At 44.7% G+C, this 15,461-nt stretch overlaps 2 protein-coding genes across 2 annotated transcripts; both read right to left on the bottom strand.

Moving 5' to 3' along the window:
• Positions 1-4,778: 4,778 nt before the first annotated feature.
• LOC123029206 (taste receptor type 2 member 40-like) lies at positions 4,779-6,184 on the bottom strand. The gene is given in 3 exon segments (XM_044441849.1): positions 4,779-5,618; positions 5,704-5,808; positions 6,152-6,184. Coding segments are annotated over 3 exon segments (978 nt in total).
• Positions 6,185-12,193: 6,009 nt separating this feature from the next.
• Positions 12,194-13,099, bottom strand: LOC123029205 (taste receptor type 2 member 9-like). Its single transcript, XM_044441847.1, has one exon. The coding sequence runs from the start codon at positions 13,097-13,099 to the stop codon at positions 12,194-12,196; it is 906 nt and encodes a 301-aa protein (XP_044297782.1).
• Positions 13,100-15,461: the final 2,362 nt, after the last annotated feature.

Below are 15,461 nucleotides of genomic sequence, written 5' to 3'. Positions count from 1 at the left end.
CACTCACAAATCAACCAGCTAGACCTGCACTGAAAACTCAATACGGGACGAGAGCATTAGATGTGCACACACATCAATACACATACACTTCAGCTCAGTTTCAATGAGGGTTTAACCACAGAAGAAATGGGCTTTATAGAAGAAATAATATGTCCATTTTACAGATGTGGAGCAGAGGTCCAGAGCCAGTAATAGGAGAAAGACTATCAATTAATTCCTGAAGATTATGGAATGTTTACAAGATTACAAGTTATGGAGTTCCCCAGCCAGAAATAGATTCTCTGGGCAGTATCCTGTGCTGCTGTTCCTCTCTACAGCTTCTCTACTGAATTGTCCTGAGAGCTCATGATGTTGGAACTAGCAATTGCAATGTTGCTTTCTGGAATGGAGCCAGACAGCCAAGTGCCCTTTGTGAGCCCTGCAAAACTGCCCAATGAGTGCATCTGCTATTTTTTTTTGGGGGGGGGAGTCTTTCTGGAACGAATTTTTTATGAGCTAGCAGCCATTTCTGCTACAGTCAGGCAGTGTAGGATACTGCCCAGCTTGTGTCAATTCTATACATCATATGCTTGTGTAATACATAGACACGGTATAACAATGGCATGTCGGGTCATCTTATATTTTCCATCGATGGTTCTATATTGCAGCTTTCCACCAAGAAAATAGCACTTGGCATGTCAACAGAGGCAGGAAACCTTGTTCCTTCTGGGTGTTCAGACTTCAGCTCCTATGACTGAGAAATTCTGACAGTTGCAGCCCAAACCATCTTGCTTACCCCCAACTTGCACTGTGTCCTTGTTTATTCAAATGTATTTATCTATTTATTAAATTGCTAACCCACAGGAGGGTGGGTTCAGTCCTTCTCTCTACCAACTTCTAAAGTAGAGGAGAGAGGGCCAAACCAGCCGCCACACCAAATGTGCCTTTGCATTGAAAATGCACGTTTTAACTGATTCAAAATCAACCTGGGCAGCCAAGCTTTGGGGATAAACTGATTTTATTTTATTTTATTTTTTGCATTCAGCATCAGTGGATACATCTTTTCCCATGCAAATAGCAGCTTTGGAGAAATGACTGGCCCCTGGAAGAAACTGTTTCACATAATGATTGACCCTTGCAGGAGCCACTGATTACAATGAAGGGAAAGGGAGAGGGAAGGAAGGAAGGAAGGAAGGAAGGAAGGAAGGAAGGAAGGAAGGAGGGAGGGAGGGAGGGAGGGAGGGAGGGAAGGAAGGAAGGAAGGAAGGAAAAAGCAAGCAAGCAAGCCTAATGCAAATATAAGACATTTGGTAACAAGACATTGCATTAAATAAGTTTTAGGAGCAATATTGCCATCATCTTGGAACCAGTAGTCATAGGCCTTAGCAAATGGTTCATGGAGTTTTCAGATCTGGATCTTTACCTACTGCAGAAAAAAGATGAAAAATGGTTGTAGCTACACGCATTCTGGCCCCTCTTTTAAGCCAGGCCCAAGTGCATGGAACTATCATCTCATATACCTTTAAGAAAAGTATTTGTCCTGGTTTTCTTACAAATGCAACTGTTCTGTGACAGGAAAAGTTTCATTACGCTGACCTCATTTGATCAGATATATTTGGCTCTCAGCAGTCCTGAATGGCTGCGCCGTGCGCTTCTAATGAGCGACACATGATATCTTGGACGGTATGTCAAATAATCCCTGCAGCAGCGCCTAACGAATGGCCGCTTGAAATGCGGCAGAAGGCCAGCGCAGCAGCCAGTCGTCCCATTGGCTGTCACCAGCTCAGTTTGATCAGCATCTCCTTGAATCCCTACAGGAGGAAGCTTAAACTGAGGTGGAAAGATAATGAATGGGCTGGGGACAAAAATAGGTGCTCAGAAAGGTGAAGCCCTGGATGAATTGCTATGCAGGGGCTCTTAAATTAGCAAGAGCGTTACTCCCATCAGGGTGAAACATTGAGCAAAGAGGAGTGTGTGTGTGTGTCCCACCCAAACAAAACAAGAAAGCAAAAAGCAAGAACAAAACACAAAACAAAACAAAACAAAACAAAAGAAGTGGCTTGTGTACACATGGAAGTCTTGCTGGCTTGTGGACTGATTCTGGGGTGAACCTTTTGGTTGGTTCAGCTGTGATAAGTAATATTCTGCCCATGACCTCTAAACGCAAAGGATTACAGAATCATGAGCAACCCGTGGAAAGTGGGAGAACACAGACTAGGTCTGCCTGCACAGTCTGTTTGCCCTGCAAAACATTAGAGAACTGATTTCCACCCTCAAGAGCACCTCATAAGGAGAAAGGGTTGAAGTAGCAGGTCTGCAGGGCCGTGTTCCTCGTTTCCCTGCCCCCTGGACTGGCCCTCCCCGTGCCAACTCTGAAGATGGTCTTTGGAGCCCAGCTGTGATAGCTTGCAGGGTGGAAGGAAGACCTCTGAGATCAAAATCCCAGCTCTGACCTTAGAGTCTTTTTTCTAAGGTTGCAGCTGGGACTCTGGGTGACCCTGCTCAACAGTTTCATGTAGATGTTAAATATAATGGGGGACAGGACTTCTACTCCCATGGCATGGAGAAGAATCATACAGTTGCATGATTCTGAATATCCTGCATTTCCCGCTGGATTTCCCCCTTCTCCAACTATTCTGGCCTAAAACATTCTGAGAGCACCAGGTTAAGGAAGCTTGTGCTGCACTGTCTTGCTTTTCTAAGAACAGGAACCAGTTTCAAAATAACGCCAAAGAACATTTTAGCTTGTGGTTCCTTGGGATGCAACTCTGTCAACATTTCACTGTGACATCTACATCCTGCCTCAGGCACGCAGAAAGAAGAGCGACGACTCTTTGCCCCATTGCACCTTCGCTTACTCATGGCAGTGAACAGGCAAACCTGCCGCTTGGTTTACATCCCTGCACACGGAAAACCACCATATCAGGGAGAAGGACTGGCTAACATCTCCCCTGCAAAGGAGGGCAGGTTGTGTTCTAATGGAGCCAAGCTCAGGGAACCAGGTTCAGTTTGGATGCCAGGAAGGACTTCCTGATGGTTAGGACCCCAAGGTTATAGAATGAGAGGTGGCTGAAGCCCCATTGGTGAGGGAGTTTTGGGATAGGCTGGACATGCACATGGTAGGCATGTCATGAGTGGAGCCAGGGGTCAGACTAGATGGCCTGGGAGGCCCCTTCTGACTCATTCTGTTTCTATGGTTCTATGTTTCCTAAAATTGTCCAATTGGAAGTTGGTTGTGTGTATCCAGTCTTCTCCACAGCACCATATGAACTGTGCTGCACAACCTCAGGTCTTACCCTTTTAATGTGACCTTCTAAACTCATGTTTTTAACCTGGAGTTACCAGTGACCCCTGACAGCCAAGCCAAGTGAGCCAAACCAGGAGGAAGTCTGCCAATGCTTGTGGACCCTGGTTGCACAGCTGGTAGCCTTCCCCATCCAGAGCAGCTGCAGGATGTGGAAATGCACCAGGAGTGGCCAACCTTCTTCCCTTCTCAGTGCTGGTGATGGCAGTGCATGTGGAAAAGAGGGACCATGAGTGGGCATGCCGGGCACCCTTTCTTCCCCATGTGGCAACTGTAGAGGAAAGAGACTCTGCTTGAGTGCCCATGGACTCGTTTCCTCCCTGGTGCCCCTCAAGTGCTAGGTGCTGTCACCAGGAACTTGGTACTTTGGACCACTGCCAAGCAGACCGGAGTCTGAGAGCTTTGCCCATGGAATCTGATGGATTCCTACCCCCAAATGGGTTTCTAGGACATCCATCACCATAAGGACAGATCCGTGTGAAAAATGCACACAAACACACTTTAATCAATCGGAAAAGATTGTGTAAACGTGAAACATGTGTGCAACAGATGCATACCTTTGGGGGAATGCATGTGAAAATATGCACTATTTTTTAAACAGAGGGGTAGAAATAGTAATGCTTCCAGTCTGATATGACGTTTAGGATGGAACTTGAAGAGCTTCAACAAATTCAAGCTTTACATCTCAACAGACAAATAAATACATACACAAAAGGGGACAACGCATCATCCAAGGAAGAGAATGGCAGTTGGTATAAGTAATGCATATGATACTTAGATATACAAGTCCAATTGCAGACATAATTCCTGTAATTTAAGTAGAAATCCAGCACAGCTTGCAATGCAGTGTGCTCAGTCTGTTGCGTTTTGGACATCCTGCACTCCCTTCTTGTAGTTCTTCAACTGCAAACCAAAACTGACCCCTCAACCCCCCACAGTCAAATACACAGCTATCCTGTGACAGTCTTTCAAATACAGGCGCTTCCTCTGTAAAGCTGGAGACCTGGCTACACTTTCAATTGCTGGAATGCATCCATCAATGGGAAAAGTTTCCCTCCCTTTTGCCTGGCTCTACATAGAGCAGGTTCCACCAGTTATTTCATTTAATAATAAAAAGAAAGCCAAAAACCGAAGACATGCTTAGAAATTAAAAGTATTTGTAGAGGCCTACTTCAGATTACAGGTTATTTAGGGCCTTGTGGTTTTATATAATTCCTGAGGATGGTGCTAGATCAACAAGAACATTAAGAATCGTATGAGCTTTAATTGTACCCGGGCAACACTAATACGTCTTTCCAAATGCCATGATCTACAGCATGGTTTTTGCTACATCCCTAATTGGATGGGGTTGCAGAATGTGAAGAAACAGGACAGGAATGTGGGTGTTCGCAAGCCTATTTTACGTTAGGGAAAGGGCTTAAGGTTTTACTGTCCAAAACTCCCTTCAGCTCCATTGCCTAGCTGCATGACTTGACCCCTCTGTATTTACAGCAAGTTACCAATAGCCTTTTCTACAATGGCATTTCATGTAAAGCAGGCAGCTTTTGAGAGCCAGCTTCAGACGAATATTGAGGAGAATCAAAAGGATGGAATGGACTGAAGGGCATACAGCCATCACAAGTGTACAGATTCTATATTTCCATCTGTTTCTAGCTCGGCAGGAAGGGAATCCCAGCAGAATGTTGGCTACAAAGCTGCAGATGTAGAGCATTAGGAAAGAGATCAGAGATTTAATGGCGGTGATGTGAGCATCGGTTCTCCGATCCTTGAAACTTGCTGCGCTGTCTCTTATCTGCCTGGTGTGTCTCCACAGAGAGGCAATTAGCAGGGTAGAAGATGCTAGAAAGAGCAGAAGGGGAATTATAGCCCAAGTCAGGTACATGCTGAAAACCTTGAAGTAGGAGATGTTTCCAATGGGGCTTTCAAAGGTGGCATTTTTCAGATGGCTCCTGGTGGAGTTGCAGAGGTGAGCACTGTAATCCATCCAGATGAAAGGGAGGGAAGACATCAAAGAGACCAAGACGGACCCCAGAAGCAGCTGGGGGACCATCTCGGTGATTCTCAGCTTCATTAGCAGGAAGAAGCGATGAGTGAAGGTGGCAATCTTTGCGCAGTGGAAGGCGCTGAGACAAGCAGCGAACCAAAGACAAGCTGTGCTGGACAACACCAGTAGGACTGAGCGTGTTCTGAACACATTCCACTTGTGTTTCTCTGGGAAGAGTGCTCAGTGCAGAACAGTTCCTTGGAGGAGAAGCCGGGATGAACTGAGGCACATCGGGATGACGTCGCAGGTTGGAAGCCTTTTCTTTTTCACCCAGTCGATGTAATCCACTGGCTACCACACCCACAACACTGGGAAACATGATGACAATCTGAAAGGTGGTGTGAATCAGAGTGGACATCCTTAGACTCACACCCACCTGTTGTCTCGTCTTGCTTGATGCCACCGATATCCACAGGTCATCAGTTATGTTTGAGAGGTCCTTCCAGTGGTACTCTTCAAGGATAACATCCAGATCTGTCCTCTGCTGGAACCGGGATGCCAGTCAGCACAGACCACTCATCTGTCCCAGTAGAATATTTCTTTCTCCTTCCATTGGTATGGTATCCTACACAAACACATTCCCCAAAGGAAGTCGCTTGAAAACTACACTGTGTACTTTATTCTGGTGCTATTTCAGAGTATGCAAATTTGTGGTATTGTTTCATGTGGGCTTTTATCCAAATTGCCCCTATGAACACTTGATATTTGCAATATGTATTTGCTCCAACTCATATCTGGCTACTGTTTCCTCCTCTTCTCTCCCTGTTGTCAGACGTCAGATGTTAAGATCCTCGGGCAAAAAATGATCTCTCTTTTCCCACTACCCCATAGTTTTCAAGGCACTTCTTGCAGGACATAAGCTTATTTTCAAGGGTGGGTGATGGAGGGGGAGCAAATTTACCCAAGTTCCCTTGCAAATATACTCTGTTGGCTGTTAATATATCTCCACCCATGAAATGCCCTGTTTCAAGGGTAGTGGGGTGCTGTGGCACCCATCTCCTCCACACCCAGAATGCCCTTCAGAACAAGTCATATGGCCACCATTCCAAGAAAGTTGCAATGGAGTTCCGGTGAAGTTCCAACTTGTTCCAGATGCGCAGCCCCCTTGATCCAGATGTGCGAAAGAGAAGTGCGAAGAAGTAATTCCTTTTAACTGTCCTGACATGACGCTGGATATTGATCCACTGGGGATGTGCTAAGATTCTTCCTGGCTGCTCTAACACACTAGGGTTCCAGGCACTGGTTCCTCTTTCCAAATCACCCATGGCAACACAAGGTCCTTGGGCTGCATGCATCTCTGTATCATTTTTAGTTCCTGGCTGCCACATGTCACAGAAAAAAGCCTGCTTCTCCCTTTGCAGCGCCCAGTTGTGTCTTAATGCAACGCCGCATCCCAAGGGACTTCCAGGAGCATGTTTTGGGTTAAAACGAAGGGCCCACTCCTCACGTGCTGTATTTCAGAGGAGAAATATGCCTTCTTTCCTAGCTCTGAATTACCACCAGCATGCATCAGCAACTCAGCGCTGGTAATACCAGGAGGTGGAGCCCCCGGTGTGGTTTGAGGGCAGAAATTGGCTCCCGGACTCCCCGGAGCGGCCCAGCCCTGCACTATAGTGACAGCACGTCTGGATGTGTTCATGTGCTGCTGGAGAACTAAAACTGCCATGGTCCACACATCCCTGCTTTCTAGAACAAGGGAAGACTCCAGGCACCAGCGTCGGATAATCACAGCATGATGCATGAGATATTAACTGAAATGTGGCACGAGTGCTTGAATGACGGGCCGAGTGTGTTCTTCGGCTGTTCATCACAAGTCATCTTTTCTTCAAGCTAGATGACAGCAGGGGAAGACGCTTCGTCAAAGCCGCGCCAGTTAAAGTAGAAAGGAATTGCCCAAGGTTGCTTGGTGTCTGTATCGTTTCCCAGCTTCGCTGCAGCGAGCTTGGCTAGGCTGCGAAGGGCTGGTACACACACTAAGCATCGCTTCCTAATGGCGGGTTCCAGAAAAGCGAGCAAAGCGCCCTGGAAGGCCCATGCCTTGGGAGCACAGATGGCTGGAAATATGATTTTGGTTGTGATAAAACTTTACCAAACCTGCAGAGTTGAAAACAGATAAACCTGGGAAATGAGAAAGACAAATAGGCAAACCCCTGGAAAATGCATGTTTTCATATTTAACCTATGGGGGAAGGGTGCATTTTTGGCTTGGTGGTTACTTGCATTGCATTGTATTATGTGTAATTGTTGCTGTGTTGTATTTCATTCTTATTGTGTTTATCTGTTGTTATGAACTGCCCAGAGATCTTTGGCTGTGCAGCAGTATAGAATTATTATTATTATTATTATTATTATTATTATTATTATTAGCAACAATAACAATAATGATTAAAACTATTAATTTATTTTAGTTTATTAATTTATTGTTTAAATTAAAATTTATTAAAATTTATTAAAATTAAAAATTTATTAATTTATTTAACAACTATTAATTATTTAATAATAATTAAAACAATTAAAAATAAAAACTATTAATAATAATATGATGATGGTGATGATGATTAATTTGTACACATTTTTCTGCAACTAAATCAGCATAAAATGATGTTAAATAAAATAACAGTGCTTACAAGTCTGCACAATGCATACGACTCAGAGAAAGCTGATTTGGTGCAAAGTCTGTAGATCAGAATCTTTGAAGTTCAAACTCATTTGAATCTGGTGCAGATATCTCTGACATCTCTAGAAAGAATTCTCAGTTCACCACAAAATGCTATCTTTTCTTGAAGTTACATGTTTTATCAACTGGAAATTAATAAAATATTATATATTTATGAGTAATCACAAAAGCTAACAGTGCAAACTTAGAGTGAGTGTCGATGATGTATTTTATGTAATATTTCTCTCCAACCTACTAGTTGTAACACTTTGAGCGCTACACGACAAAGACAATAATAAAGTACAGCATGATAAAATGTAATACAAAGCTTCAAAACTATGGCATAAAATCAAAGTAAAACTATTCCCAGTGCATCTGAAGTATCTCTCTAACCTCTATTCTTCCAAGAGCACATTTATATGCTTCCAGTTTAGCAGAAGCCCTGATGTGATATGCATCTTCTCTGTCGCTTTTTTTTTTTTAAATGAGGGTTCAATACATCCCTACAGAGCTAAAATGGCATAACTCAGCTAGCCATGGTTTCTTTGCTTCTGTGCAAGGTGGAAAGAGATTCCATCATTTTCAGTGAAGCCATTCTATGCCTTTATCTTGGTGTTATCAAAGCCCTTTTCAGATGTTGTTCTTCACACAGAAGAAGGGAATGGATGGATCCTAACACCCGCAATGAACCTCCATGAAAACTGCTGTGCACGCAGAACATTCTGTCTTCTCAAGATCAGGGACCCTGAAAAGGCCTGGATGCCCCCTGCCAGCTCTCATTGGAGGTGGCCTCTGGAGCTGTTCTCCTGCAAGATGTGGTGAAGTGGAGGAGATAATGAGAAGATGCTACCATTGCAGCTGGCCACCTCTTGTCCAGTGGCCGGTTTGCAGGGGATGCTGTATGAGGCGAGACTGAGGGAACTGGGTCTCTTCAGCCTGGAGGAGAGGAGACTCCGAGGGGATCTGTTGGTGAAATATACTGTAGGTATGTGAGGTGGGTAGAGACCTGTTCTCCCCCGCAGAGGAAGGCAGGACGTGCTCCAACAGAGCAAAGCTCAAGGAACCAAGGTTCAATTTGGATGCCAGGAAGTACTTCCTGACACTTCGGACCCCAAGGGCATGGCATGGGCTTCCCTGGGCGGTGGTTGAGGCCCCATCGGTGTTCAAGGCTAGGCTGGACATGCACACGGTGGACATGTCATGAGCGGAGTCAACTGGAGCCGGGGGTCAGACTAGATGGCCCAGGAGGCTCCTTCCGGCTTGCTCTGTTTCTATGTTTCTTATGCATTCTTCACTAAGCCAGCACTTCGGCAAAGTGCAGATGGTGTTGAGTCTGCTCCGTGTTTTGCAGAGCATCAGTGCCTTTCGTCCCACCACCCACTTCTTCATGGAACTGGATCCTGCTTTAGGTATGGTCAGAAGTTTTCTTCTGCTCATGCTGATGCCGAGATGCATCCGTGCAAATCTGCCTTAGCAAAAGAGTAAATTGGCAGTGATGCATGTGAGAGCAAGCGCAAACTGAGGCAAGTGCAAAAGTAAAGAAGCTAGAAACGCTTGGTTGGCGGGATGCATGCGACTCAGAAAGAGCTGGCTCACTGAAAAATGGGAAGATTGCCTTTGTTTATTTATTTGCTGATATTTAAATGCCACTTTTCCCTAAAAATGCTTGCACACTGTGTGGGAACTGGACCCTGCCTTCCTCAAGGCTCTGTCCAACAGTTTGACCATTCTCACAGGAGAGCTGCTCCCGCCCCATGGCAATGTGGGTCGCCCTTCTCCTCTGGAGCCAGTGCAGGGACCTCCCGCATCCCTGGCCACCACCTGCTTTCCCACCCAGCCACTGAAGTGTTGCAGGTGCGAGTGGACACCTTTGGCCGAGTTGGTTTCTTGACAATCTACCAAGCAGCCAAATGAGCACAGAGAACCAGCTCTGTGCCAAGAAGCCTGGGAGGCTCTTGCTGGCAAGCACTGGGAGGGGGGTGTCTGTTTAAATTAGCAGTGCTTGTCACAATCAGCAGGTGGTCGGAACAGCATCTAGGAAGCTGAGCAATGCTGAGCTCTTGGAGGAACCTTGAAGCTCAATGGGACCACCAGGCTCCCCTTCCTAGGGAGGGGAGCTGGAGTGACCATTTGTTCTTGACCTATTGTATGGCTGGGATCCTGAGGCAAACTACGACTCTCAAAGGGTCCAGCTGTTTTAGCATCGGAAAAAGCCAGTTGGAGAGTTGAAACTGAACTTTTGGGGCCTGGATACCCAAAGGATCACCTGCTCCCATATGCACCCACCTGGCCCCTAAGATCAGTTTTGGAGATCCTTCTGAACAAGCCATCCCCCAAGAAGTTAAGGCGCGTGGCAAGTAGAAGGGCCTTCTCAATATGGAACAGCCTCCTGAAAGCAGGTCACCTGGTGCCTTCCTAGCAATCTTTTGGGCACCTGGCAAAAACCATTTTATTTCCTAAACATTTCAGGAATTGATTTTATCTTGATAATTATAAAGGTAGATTTAATTTATACTGTTTTACATTATTATCCCTCAGCCATGTACTGTTCTTGCCTCCTGGATATTGTTATGTGTTTTATTTGATTGCTTTTATTGATATATTGCATTTTTAGTTTATCACAATCTGCTTGGAGAGCCCTTGGGCTAATAAAGCAGAATATAAGTTTAATAATAAACAAACAAATAACAATTTGGAAATGGTTAGACCTCTCCTGTTCAGGCCAGTTGGGCTAACAATCTTTCCTTCAAGGCAGACCCTTTCCTTGAAAAGATCTGGGCAGCAAACTGCTTGGATCACTACCCCACCTTTTCTATTCTGTCTACATTTTGCGGATTGTCAGGATTGTTCCCTGATTGCCCAGATTTGCATTTAGTTCACAGTTGTACAAATTGGCACTTGCAAAAATTTGCATTTCTGAAAAAGTGCAAATAAAGCCAAAATGCAGATGCTCCCAAGCTCCAAGATTGGTGCTCAGAAGACCAGGCAAACCATTGCTAATGAAACAAACCAGTTTTCAAGGAAAACATGGACGTCGGTCTGGAGGAACTTCACCCTGCTGCAAAGGTCAGCAATGAGAGGATCAGGATAGACCATCCAGAGCTGCCGGGGCCCCTTGTCCCCAGGGCCATTTGCATGACAAAGGAGCGAGAGTACTTCTCTGCTTGTTCATTCTTTTTAAAATTGCTTCATAATCGCACTTACCAAAACAAGAAATGGGAAGTTGAGATGAGAAGCATTTGAATAGGAGAAAAAGCAAAGCAGAGGTTGGTCCATCCAGAGAAAGTATTTTGAATGTTTAAGAGTCTTTAAATGGCATTTGAAGCCCCATGTTCATCTGTATGCATGGTACTGAACTGGGGAACTGGGACTACCAACTCTCTCTCTCTCTCTCTCTCTTTCTCTCCTCCCCCCCCCCGCCCCCTGGCCCATCATCTTTAATATATATAGTCTGATATAACATGGGCTCTCTACATGCAGGATAGCCATACTTACTGAATTTGATGGATGTAGTTTGGTGAGTATTTTGATAGGTTCATTTTTGATACAAAATTACCATAATTCACAAACTTCTTTAAAAGCAGGATGGAAGAAATTAGTTCATTTTTTTTAAATTGAATGTGATAGAAAGGGAAACTGAAAAACTCCTCACTTCCTAGGTCTGAGTAAAGAGGCATAAGAATTCACTTTGGTTTGCTTTCTCATGTGAACGTATCTACTTTTTCATTTTCAAAGCAATATGCAAATCAAACCTCCTTATTCTTCAAAACTGGCGCTCCTCTGAATTCTGTGATGGTGTTGTTCAATCAAGAAAATGCACACCAGAAGGGCTAATGAAAAGTAGTATTAACATGCATTATAGTAGGAAAATTGTTTGCTAAACCGTTCACTGCATGCAAAAAATATATGTAACAGGAAACATGCAAACATTGTCCGAGAATGTTCAGGCAAACCTTTAACAAGTTTGGGATGTGCTCTAGTCAAGATTAGAAAACTGAGAAACTGACAGTAATAAAATTGACAGTCTTGTCCATTTCTAGGTTCCATACTTCCATATAATGCCACGTTCTCTTGTTTAAAGTGAAATGTTTTGGTAAACATGAATGTTAATGCTTGAGAATAAAGTATCTCATGACTGTTCAGGATGCAAAGAAAAAAAAGGAAAGGTTTTGACAAGAGTAGTGAAATTTTCCGAAATGATTGGAGCATTCCTAAGAAGGACAACTTTCTATGGAGGTCTTAGGACAGGAAGATGATGCAGTTTCTCTTCCGCTGTGACCCATGGCACCACACAAAGCCTTCCCTAGGGCTTGCTTCAGTCTCGTATTTGTGAGAACTAAAACAACGGAATGCCCCGAATGAAATGCAATGACAGCAATTTTGGACAAAGCAACTGCCAGTTCACTATAAAGCAATGTCATTGAGACCATGGATGAAAAGGTTGCACTGTAGAGGATGAGGAATGAGATGAAGGTCTTAACAGCTCTCACATGGACGTCCATCCTCTGATCTCTAAAACCATCTTTGTTTTGTTTCAGCTTCTTAACATGGTGCAAAAGAGAGTTAATCAGGAAGACTGAACAAATTAAAAATATGATAAAAGCTGGGGATGTCCCTATGATGTATGAATAAGAAGTCCAAGGAGTCCAAACTGAACACGTCTGATTGCTGCCACTGAGAAGAATCATTGTTCTGTTGCAATGTTGGGGAAAAAATCGCATGCAGATAAAAGAAAGAGAGGCAACCAAGGAAGCCAAGAAAGATCCTAGAAGCATGTGGGGAACCATGCTTGAAATGCTGAGCTTGATCTTCTCAAGGAATGGCTTGGTGAAGTTGACGATTTTCATACAGTAAAAGACCGCAAGGCATGTAGCCATCCATGTAGTGAAAGCATTTAAAAATGCCCAGATAAAAATAAGGGCAGTCGGCAGGTAGCGTAGCTTCAAATCAATAAAGAAGACGCAATGGACGGCTTGAATCAGCGCAAGAAAAACAAGTCGGGACGCGCTCAGTGCCATCACGATCACGTCGCATGGTGGCAGTGCTTTGTTCCCCACCCAGGCACAGCCGTTGGCCAGGGTGATGAATCCATTGCCCATCAGCCCGACCACAACCATCGTCGTTAAGATGATGAGGTAAAACCAACTGAGTGGATCCAGGTCCAACATTGTCTCTCAACTAGCTAGCGAGCAGAAACTGGTGGGAAACATCCAGCGTCCTGGTCAGCAGAAGTTATGTGTCAAATTCCCCACAAATCTCTCTGCCTTTTATTTCGGGGAGCTAGAAATGTTACATAGATCATTGTTAAACATTAAATCATTCGGTATACATCCTGTTCACAGCATTTGCATGTGACTTTCCATGCCTGTGTGTACCCACTGTCAGGGATATTTGTACTTTGATTAGTGTATTTCTTTTTCTATCATTCTGGATACCAAGTTGATGGTACGAATGTAAAAATTATGTAGATGTGGCATCAGAGATGGAAGACCTTTTATTGAGAGGAGAACTTTCACAGGCAGATTCTGGTCAAACTGTTATAGATCTCCAGATTGTCACCAGCTTCATAAAAGGATGATTGTATTCCACTGCTGTATAGGGTGGCCTAGATTTAAAAAAAAAAAAACACACTTCTAAGGGGCCTACAGGAAATGCTTTTATGCTATGAATAAGACACTCATCCCTCAGAGGTGCAAACCAGAGAGAAGATAGAGCAGGTCTCCCAAGGCAGAATTATATATCCTACCCTCCCTGGTTGTGTCTTTCCAACCACTTCCCAGAGCCAGACTAAGAAGGGACATTGTCGAATGGGAAAGCAGAGGTCCTTAGCATGCCAGCCTAGACGTCAGGGTTTCAGTTGTGGTGGAGAAGCCCACTACATGCCCATCTACATCCTGGGGTCAGGAAGAAGTATTATACTGTGGAGGATTCACCACTACCCAGTCTTGCTCCCGGCTGAATCCTGGAATATAACTGTGCAGGTATTGGCCTTGGTTTCCACGTACCTCCACTGGGAACACTGGGCCACAGGCCAACAGGAGCAAAGATACCATCCAGCCTGACTTGGTTAGCTGCAACCACAAGGTCTAGAAGGTTCCCCTGTAGCATAGGGTGTAGACAAAATTGATCCTGCCCTCAGCAATGTGAGGTGGGGAGCTCATATAACTGGGGACTCTGCTTAGGTGCTCCTTGGCACCAAGTCTTTCTTGCGAATGCTTCTTCCAACTGGCAGCGCCTCTCCATGGCCTTTGAAACAGAGGCGGTGCGATTGAAACACCTGGGGCTCAGGATTCCAATAATGCTGATTTACAGATTCTTTAACATCTCTCTGTTGAAGTAAGTAAAGGACCCTGCATCCGCATGGCGACCCTATTTGTAAAAAGGGATATACAGACAGGAGAGAGAAGGGCATCTTAGGCAGTAAGATTCAAAGGGAGTGGGAGCTGCAGGAGATGAAGCGCATGTGGGCGAAGAACCAGCTCCTCAGAAGGATGCGATGCAACGGGGTTCTTCAGGGCCCCTAGACCTTCATTTCAGCAGGTTTTCCTGGACAGCAGGTGGTGGGGCAGGTGGCCTCATTCAGGGCTCTAAACTAGAGATTCAGGATAGCCTAGAGATTGAGTCTCATGATGGACAAACTTATCCTGGGTGGTTTCATTCATTACTTGGAAAGCAATGCTTGTGTCCCTGGTGCGGACAGACCATCTCGAACCTGTGGACATTCCAAACTGTTAGATATCCTCCATTCTATAGTCTACTCATTCACCAGATCAGAGCTTTTTCAGGAACGTACTGGAATCCTGCTCTGCTTAAGCGACTGCACACTGCCACTAATGCGCATGAGCATGAATGTGAACTTCCACAAATCCCTCCACTGAAAAATGTGAAAGAAAAGCAGCCTGAACCTTTGCAGAATCCATGCAACCTGGAAAAAGCCAGCCTGATATAGAATTCACATGTAAGATTCACAGATATCTAAACTCATCTGAATGGGGTGAGGATTTCTCCAACATATCTAGTTCATGTGATCTCAATCAACCAGCAATCTTGTTCTCCCATATGAGGTTTTGCACATGCAGAATATCCAGGGCTTTTTTTTGGTCATAGAACGCACCAGCACCTTTCCTTTCAACGGATTTTACAAAGTGATTTTGAATCGCCTGTCGGCGTAGCAGGTCAGCAGCAAACATCATTAACATAGTGCCTGAGGGCTGCTTTTGTGTCTGCGCCACCCGGCTTGGGACATGCTCGGCTTGGGATTGGTGTGTGTGGTCACGCGCTGAGTGCTTACTGCCAGAGGCGACATGAGTTCCGGCACTTTTTTTTGTTTTTTACAAAAAAAGCACTAAGAATATCCACGCGTATCTTCAGACCTGTGATTTAGAATCATGTAGCACAACACAGTATCATGCATCAGTACATCATGTGCCCCCTTTCTGATGGCTTTATTTCACGTGGCCTGCCTGCTTAATGAAGTTA

The sequence above is a fragment of the Varanus komodoensis genome, unplaced genomic scaffold (genome assembly GCF_004798865.1).
Source record: "Varanus komodoensis strain SLA01 unplaced genomic scaffold, ASM479886v1 scaffold4, whole genome shotgun sequence".
Classification (NCBI taxonomy): Eukaryota; Metazoa; Chordata; class Lepidosauria; order Squamata; family Varanidae; genus Varanus; species Varanus komodoensis.
This window is presented reverse-complemented; position numbering and strand designations above follow the sequence as displayed.